At 47.4% G+C, this 8,297-nt stretch overlaps 1 protein-coding gene across 6 annotated transcripts; it reads left to right on the top strand.

The window, feature by feature from the left end:
* Positions 1 to 426: 426 nt before the first annotated feature.
* mrpl57 (mitochondrial ribosomal protein L57) lies at positions 427 to 7,797 on the top strand. Of its 6 annotated transcripts, none has more exons than XM_078229747.1 (3): positions 449 to 479; positions 2,736 to 2,825; positions 7,143 to 7,792. In XM_078229747.1, exon 3 carries the CDS (start codon positions 7,159 to 7,161, stop codon positions 7,468 to 7,470), a length of 312 nt encoding a protein of 103 aa, XP_078085873.1. In that variant the 5' UTR covers positions 449 to 479; positions 2,736 to 2,825; positions 7,143 to 7,158; the 3' UTR covers positions 7,471 to 7,792. The 6 variants fall into 6 exon arrangements, 5 of the variants coding, with proteins under 5 accessions (XP_078085874.1, XP_078085873.1, XP_078085875.1 ...); XR_013499637.1 differs by having other exon boundaries at positions 465 to 495; positions 7,143 to 7,797; XM_078229748.1 differs by lacking the exon at positions 2,736 to 2,825 and having other exon boundaries at positions 427 to 479.
* Positions 7,798 to 8,297: the final 500 nt, after the last annotated feature.

The raw sequence follows: 8,297 nt of genomic DNA, 5'->3' as shown, positions 1-8,297 counted from the left end.
TGAGGGGTGGTTGGGGCTGTGTGAGCGGCAGTATTTAGGCCAGTTGTACACAAGGCCTGTGGCGGGGAGACCCTGTTTCTCCAGCTGGGCCCGGGCTGGGCTCACGCTGCCTGCACACATCACCACCCCAGCCTGGCGATAACAGCGGCCTGACACAGCCGCGGATAATATTAACGCGCATCTCCCGATGGGGCCGGGCCTTGGAGTGACTTTGCTCCGCTCCCTCCGCACCTTCCAGTCCCGGGGCCTCTCCGCCTGAATCACCCCGATCCCGGCCGCCTCTCAGCGCGAGGCGTCACCCATAGCAACCAATCAGGCAGAACCACCAATCAGAACGCCGCTTGCTGAGGTTGCTGGAGGCAGCCAATGGTATTGCCGTTTGCTGGTGCGGTGTGCGGGGGCGAGGACCAATCGGATGACGGGTTATTCCGAGGTGGTTTCTGGTTCCGGGGCGCTGAGGAGAGGAGAGAGAGGGATCGGTGAGTGTGAGAGAGAGTGAGTGAAGTGAAGTGAGGGAGAGAGAGACGGAGGGAGTGAGTGAGGGAGAGGAGTGAGTGAGATAGAGGAGGGAGTGAGATAGAGGAGGGAGTGAGGGAGTGAGAGAGAGGAGGGAGTGAGTGAGGGAGAGGAGTGAGTGAGGGAGAGGAGTGAGTGAGGGAGAGGAGTGAGGGAGAGGAGTGAGTGAGGGAGAGGAGGGAGTGAGTGAAGGAGAGGAGTGAGTGAGGGAGAGGAGTGAGTGAGTGAAGGAGAGGAGTGAGTGAGGGAGAGGAGGGAGTGAGTGAAGGAGAGGAGTGAGTGAGGGAGAGGAGTGAGTGAGTGAGGGAGAGGAGTGAGTGAGGGAGAGGAGTGAGTGAGCGAGGGAGAGGGGTGAGTGAGCGAGGGAGAGGGGTGAGTGAGCGAGGGAGAGGGATGAGTGAGCGAGGGAGAGGGCTGAGCGAGGGAGAGGGGTGAGCGAGGGAGAGGGGTGAGCGAGGGAGAGGGGTGAGCGAGGGAGAGGGGTGAGCGAGGGAGAGGGGTGAGCGGGGGAGAGGGGTGAGCGGGGCGAGGGAGAGGGGTGAGCGGGGCGAGGGAGAGGGGTGAGCGGGGCGAGGGAGAGGGGTGAGCGGGGCGAGGGAGAGGGGAGAGCGGGGCGAGGGAGAGGGGTGAGCGGGGCGAGGGAGAGGGGTGAGCGGGGCGAGGGAGAGGGGTGAGCGGGGCGAGGGACGAGGGGGAGGAGTGAGTGAGGGCGAGGCGTGAGTGAGTGAGGGCGAGGCGTGAGTGAGTGAGTGAGGGCGAGGCGTGAGTGAGTGAGTGAGGGCGAGGCGTGAGTGAGTGAGTGAGGGCGAGGCGTGAGTGAGTGAGTGAGGGCGAGGCGTGAGTGAGTGAGTGAGGGCGAGGCGTGAGTGAGTGAGGGCGAGGCGTGAGTGAGTGAGTGAGGGCGAGGCGTGAGTGAGTGAGTGAGGGCGAGGCGTGAGTGAGTGAGTGAGGGCGAGGCGTGAGTGAGGGCGAGGCGTGAGTGAGTGAGTGAGGGCGAGGCGTGAGTGAGTGAGGGCGAGGCGTGAGTGAGTGAGTGAGGGCGAGGCGTGAGTGAGGGCGAGGCGTGAGTGAGGGCGAGGCGTGAGTGAGTGAGTGAGGGCGAGGCGTGAGTGAGTGAGTGAGGGCGAGGCGTGAGTGAGTGAGTGAGGGCGAGGCGTGAGTGAGTGAGTGAGGGCGAGGCGTGAGTGAGTGAGGGCGAGGCGTGAGTGAGTGAGTGAGGGCGAGGCGTGAGTGAGTGAGGGCGAGGCGTGAGTGAGTGAGTGAGGGCGAGGCGTGAGTGAGTGAGTGAGGGCGAGGCGTGAGTGAGTGAGTGAGGGCGAGGCGTGAGTGAGGGCGAGGCGTGAGTGAGTGAGGGCGAGGCGTGAGTGAGTGAGTGAGGGCGAGGCGTGAGTGAGTGAGTGAGGGCGAGGCGTGAGTGAGTGAGTGAGGGCGAGGCGTGAGTGAGTGAGTGAGGGCGAGGCGTGAGTGAGTGAGTGAGGGCGAGGCGTGAGTGAGTGAGGGCGAGGCGTGAGTGAGTGAGTGAGGGCGAGGCGTGAGTGAGTGAGAGGGCGAGGCGTGAGTGAGTGAGTGAGGGCGAGGCGTGAGTGAGTGAGTGAGGGCGAGGCGTGAGTGAGGGCGAGGCGTGAGTGAGGGCGAGGCGTGAGTGAGGGCGAGGCGTGAGTGAGGGCGAGGCGTGAGTGAGGGCGAGGCGTGAGTGAGGGCGAGGCGTGAGTGAGGGCGAGGCGTGAGTGAGGGCGAGGCGTGAGTGAGGGCGAGGCGTGAGTGAGGGCGAGGCGTGAGTGAGGGCGAGGCGTGAGTGAGGGCGAGGCGTGAGTGAGGGCGAGGCGTGAGTGAGGGCGAGGCGTGAGTGAGGGCGAGGCGTGAGTGAGGGCGGGCGGTGAGTTAGTGGGGGAGAGAGGGAGAGGGAGGGGAGTGTGAGGGGAGGGGAGGGAGGGAATTGTGAGGGCAGGGGAGGGAATTGAGGGATAGGAGTGGGAGGGAGTGAGGGAGAGGAGAGGGAGGGAGTGAGGGAGAGGAGAGGGAGGGAGTGAGGGAGAGGAGAGGAGAGGGAGTGAGCGGAGAAGGAGAGGAGGGGGAAAGGATTCTGTAATTCCTGTCACAGAAACAGGAAAGGTTGTAAGCTTTGACGAAGGGACATCCAACTCGAAACGTTGGCCCTATTCTCCACAGATGCTGTCAAACCTGCTGAGATTTTCCAGCATTTTCTGTTTTTGTTTCAGATTCCAGCATTCACAGTAATTGGCTTTTATATTACGTAAACTTTCTGCCTCAGACAAGCAACTGCCGCCGCCAATCTTTGCTGGACCCAGGTGCTGCCTTGCTTGCTCCTTCCATATTCTCAATGCCTGCAGTTGGTTGCTCCCTTTCCTGTAGTTTATTCATCTGACAACTGAAAAGGTTGTGTGATGGGAACTTGTAATGGAAAATATATCTGAAAACGTAAGCAAGCTTAGGGGAACACCTAGGCATTAGTGATCAAAGTAAAATAAGACTCAAAATAATGGTTCAGCATTATATTAGTAAGGGGAGGAGCAAAGAATTGGGGGGAAAAACTGAGGGACTGGATTAAATTTCCACTATGGTAGTTGAAATAAAGTAGAACAGCAAACATATTTTGAAAGATATAGTTCTGAAGAAATATATTCTGCTTAAACAGAGCCACCTAACCAATGAGTCAGTGAAAAGGTCAAGTCTAATCGTCAATATTGAAACTAAAGGAAAATCACGTACACAATAAATGAAAGCAAAGCAATAGTGAACACTAAAAGGTTAGAAAGAAGTAAAAGAAAGTCATGAAAGCAGAAATAAATTTCAGAATTAAATTAGCACGGAATTCTACGGAAACATCAGTAACAAGAATATTGGGATAAGGTCAAAGGCATGTACAAGATTTACTTACAGCTAATGAATGGCACTGAGATGTCAGAAAAATTGCATCAACTATTTGTCTCCTTTAGTTATGAGAGCGTAACAGGGTGGGCATAGAATAGATCAAAAAAGATAGTGACATTTCAGTTAGAAAGGAGTGAGACAATTGATAAACTAAACAAGCTTAGAACTTTAACTTCTGGCCCAGGTAGATTTACATCCACAAACACACAATAAGTTAGGGACGAGATAGCGAAGTTGCTTCTTAAAATAATATTCATTAGAACAGGGATTTGTTCCAGAGGACTGGAGCCAGCTAAAGTTTTTCTATTTTAAAAGAGAGATGGAACAAATCCAGTAATCTATAAATCGACTTAATGTCAGCGGTAAGAAAGATAATAGAATCTTTACTCAAATATTTAATCAATAGTCATCTTGAAACCAAAAGCAAATAATACACATAATTATTGTGTAGAAGGTCACCTCATTTAAATCTTCCCTTAGTCCAAAGCAAATAAACCCAGCCTATCCAATTTTTCCTCAGTTTAAATTCTCCTTTCCTGACTGCATCCTTGTAAATATTTTCTGTGTCTTTGGTGCGACCACATCCTTCCTGTAGTTTCATAGAATCCCTACAGTGCAGAAGGAGGCCATTTGGCCAATTGAGCCTGCACCGACAACACTTCCACCCAGGCCCAATCCCTGCTAATCCCCCTAACACTAAGGGCAATTTAGCATGGCCAGTCTACCTAACCTGCATATCATTTGAACTGTGGGAGGAAACAGGAGCACTCGGAGGAAACACACACAGACACGGAGAGAACATGCAAACTCACAGACCCAAGGCGAGAATCGAACCTGGGTCCATGGTGCTGTGAGGCAGCAGTACTAACCACTGTGCCGCCCATGTAATGCAGTGAGTAAAACTGTTATCCAGTACTCTAGCTGCAGAGTAGAGTATGCCTCTGACAATAAAATATTCTGTACGTCTCAATACCTGGAGATTATTGATTTCAAAACGGAAGGTCACACTTGACCAACCTTATTAAATCCTCCAAAGAAGTAACAGAAAGAGTTGCTGAGGGTAATGCAATAGGTGTAATATATGTGAATCTTTAAAAGGTCTTTAATAACATACTGTATAGAAGAGTCTTGACTGAGAACAAAGCAAATGAAGTTGGGACAAGTCACAGAATGGATAGCAAGCTGGCTACAAGTTAGAAAACAGTAGGGGGTAAGGGTGATTACTTAGGCTGGCAAAAGATGGGAAGTGGTGTTCCACAAGGACCACTGCTGTTTACAGTTTACATCAATTATTTGGATTCTGGAATCGGGTACAATTTTAAAGATTGTGGGCAAGGTTGGATATATTTCATTCTGAGGAAGAATGTGACAAAATACAAGAAACTATTAATAAACTTGCACAGAATGCTCACTTAATGAGCAAATTAATTTCGATATGGGTAAGTGAGGTGGTGCAGTTTGGTAAGAAAAATAAGGAAGCCTCAGACTGAATAGTAATGTCTAAATGGAGTGGAGGAGCAAAGGAATCTAGGAGTACAGATATACAAAGCATGAAAAACAGCAACACAGGTTAAGACCATTAAAGAAAATATATAAGCACTTGGGTTCATTTCTGAAAGATCAGAATTGAAAGACAGTGATTATTACACTTTTATAGGACTGTGGTTAGATCACATTTGAAGTATTGTGCTTAATTCTGGTCACCATATTATAAAAATGACAGTTATTGGAGAAAGTCTAAAGCCAATTCACAAAGACGGTACCATAACTTAGCAAGAAAAACGGAACAGGCTGGGCACTCTTTAGAAGAGAGAAAGTTGTGTTGTGACAGCTCTTTCAGATTTTGGTGAGATAGATGAAAAGAAAATGTTTCCTATTGTGGGGAGTCCAAGACAGGTCATAAGAAACCTTACTCAAAGAGTAAGTATATGAAATATGCTGCCCCATGGAGTTGTTAAGGCAAACACATCGATGCATTTAAAATTAAGGTAAATCAGCACAGATTGTGGGAGTCATTGATTTTTGCCCCCACCATTCACTCCCTCCTCTTTCACATACCAGCATCCCAGCTAATTATTTGTGCACAGTCAGACCAAAACCCTCACGATCAAGGTTCAGAACTTGTATCCTATTGATTCATTTCTGTCACTGCAACATTGTGTGCCCTGTGCCTACCTCAGCCCTGAAGAAAAATCATACGGACTCAAAATCTTAACTCTGTTTCCCACTCCATAGATGCTGCCAGACCTGCTGAGTCTTTCCAGCATTTTCTGTTTTTATTTCATCTCTTCTGTTGCTCAGCCACTTATCTATTCTGCTGTCATCTCTGGATTTAGTTTCTCGAATGTGCTCCTCAAGGAGATGCAATCTGCTCTTGATAATTGATCAACTTTTTTGGAAGAAAATAGCTACTAATTCAAATTGAGCAACTGGAATAAGTCAGCAATCGAGACGTTTTTAGTGTGATTTGTATTAAAATTATCTAGTAATTTGAATTAAATTTATATAATTGTAAGGTTTTAACACTACTGAAAATTCTTTTGGCTGTCTAAAGTGTTTTAGAGCTAATGAAGAACTTTTTGAAGTGTAGTCATTGTTGAAATGTAGGAAACGCAAGAAACAATTTACACACAGCAAGCTTCCACAAACAGCAATGTAATAGTGACCAGATCATCTGTTTCTGTAATGTTGATTGAGGGATAAATATTGACCAGGACACTGGGGAGAATTGCCCGACACTTCAGATAATGCTGTGGAGTCTTCAGCTCTTTCTAAGAGGGCAAATGGGGAGTCATTTTACACCTCTCCTACACAAGTTGCAGCACCCTCTGTCAGCCTTGATTATAGTGCTCAAATTTCTGGTATTGCACTCGAACCAACTCTACCAACTCAGATAAGAGCGCCATCAATTGATAGCAAGATCTGACAGAGGGACTTGAACAGTAAGTTTAAATTTGGTGGGAACCAATAAAGGCAGGTGATTTAAAACTTGCTGCCACCTAGGGTAGGGGTGACAGAGTTTTGGAGAAGCTGAAGTTTATGGAAAGTGAAAGAAGGGGAGTCGGCCAGAAGAGCATTGGAATAGTAGAGTTTGGAGACATGAAGTATATAAATAAGGATTTCACTGCAGTTTTTGTGGTGGAAAACAAAAGACATTATATAATTGCAAGATTGTTCATTCATAGAAATCCTATAGTACAGAAAGAGGCCATTTGGCCCTACCCCCATATCCCTACATATTTTACCCAATAATCCCTCTAATCTACGCATCCCAGGACACTAAGGGGCAATTTTAGCACGGCCAATCAACCTAACCCGCACATCTTTGGACTGTGGGAGGAAACCGGAGCACCCGGAGGAAACCCACACAGACACGAGGAGAATGTGCAAACTCCACACAGACAGTGACCCAAGCCAGGAATCGAACCCAGGCCCCTGGAGCTGTGAAGCAGCGGTGCTGACCACTGTGCTACCGTGCTGCCCTGTGGCACTTTGCCAGAATGCAATGGGTTTTCCCCCCCAGCTGTTCAGATTTGACAGGTTGGCTGTCTCTTTTAACAGGTTAAGTGTGAACCTCAAGTCCGTCATTTTCTACTTTGTTTTTCAGTCATTTTAAAATCCCCATTGTATACAAGAATATATTTAATTTTTAATGTTTTACCACATTGTTTATTGTAAATTAAATTTAAGTAAATTGCAAATTCCAACTGTTGTTGTTTACTTTTATTTTCTAGGTAAAGTTGTGGCAAAATGTTTCTTACTGCATTTTTGCTTCGGAAAGGAATTCCAGGCAAGCAGTGGATAGGAAAGTACAGGCGCCCTAGACAAATTACCTGGCAGATGATGCGTAATGTAGTTAAAAGACTGGAAATCGAAAGGGAGACAGAGTACTGGCTGAGCCGTCCCTGGATGACTGTGGAGCAAGAAAGAGGTCACGCAGCACAACGCAGAGCTGAGCGTTGGCAAGCCTTCAAAGCTGCCAAATCTGCAAACTTCCCTGAATCCAAGTATATCGAAGAGCATTTAAAACACCTAAATGTAACCAAAAAATGGGGTGTGTGAAAAATTTGACAGAAGAAACCTTGTTTAATTGTGCTAACAGGTCCAATGAAGGGGTTTAAAAAGCACCACCTGATAGTTATTGTGAACTCAAATTTTATGACCTGATAATTGATACAGATGAGATTTAAATTTCTATTTGTCCTTCATTCCACTGTCCCTTGTACATCTATTAATAATTATGTTATTTAAATGTGCCAGAAAACTTGTATTTAAAAAAAATTAAAAATGGCACTTTTTTTGGTACATAATTTCATCCTTCTGTTCATATTGACTGGACACTCGAGGAGTTGAACTTTTGACATGCATTTCAAATACAATTTTTGAAGCTACTTGTTCTTTAAGCTCTTGGTTTGTTAGAAAGAGAAAAAGGGGAAATTTGAGGATTTCATGTTAATTCCTCTTCCTGCTCCTCAACCCGCTTGTGCCGTATCAAATTTATACCGGCCAGGAATATCCCACGTTCAATCTGCAGACTTTATGAAGGCAAGCGTTAAACCAAGGCAGTTGTAAGGGTGCAAAAATGGCTTTAGCGTGCCTGGTATATAGAAAACTGTAAGAAGTTTAACAACACCAGGTTAAAGTCCAACAGGTTTATTTGGTAGCAAAAGCCACACAAGCTTTCGAGCTTGTGTGGCTTTTGCTACCAAATAAACCTGTTGGACTTTAACCTGGTGTTGTTAAACTTCTTACTGTGTTTACCCCAGTCCAACGCCGGCATCTCCACATCATATAGAAAACTGGCCAGGGTTTCTGCTTCAGGTAACTATGCAGCAACCCTTGCTGGAAGTGTTGATGTTTGGCGAAGGTGGAATGAGCCTACAGTTGAA

The sequence above is a fragment of the Mustelus asterias genome, chromosome 15 (genome assembly GCF_964213995.1).
Source record: "Mustelus asterias chromosome 15, sMusAst1.hap1.1, whole genome shotgun sequence".
In the NCBI taxonomy this organism is placed as follows: domain Eukaryota; kingdom Metazoa; phylum Chordata; class Chondrichthyes; order Carcharhiniformes; family Triakidae; genus Mustelus; species Mustelus asterias.
This window is presented reverse-complemented; position numbering and strand designations above follow the sequence as displayed.

Coding starts and splice junctions, on each gene's coding strand:
- mrpl57 (XM_078229748.1), top strand. CDS start 7,159: ATGTTTCTTACTGCATTTTTGCTTCGGAAAGGAATTCCAGGCAAGCAG.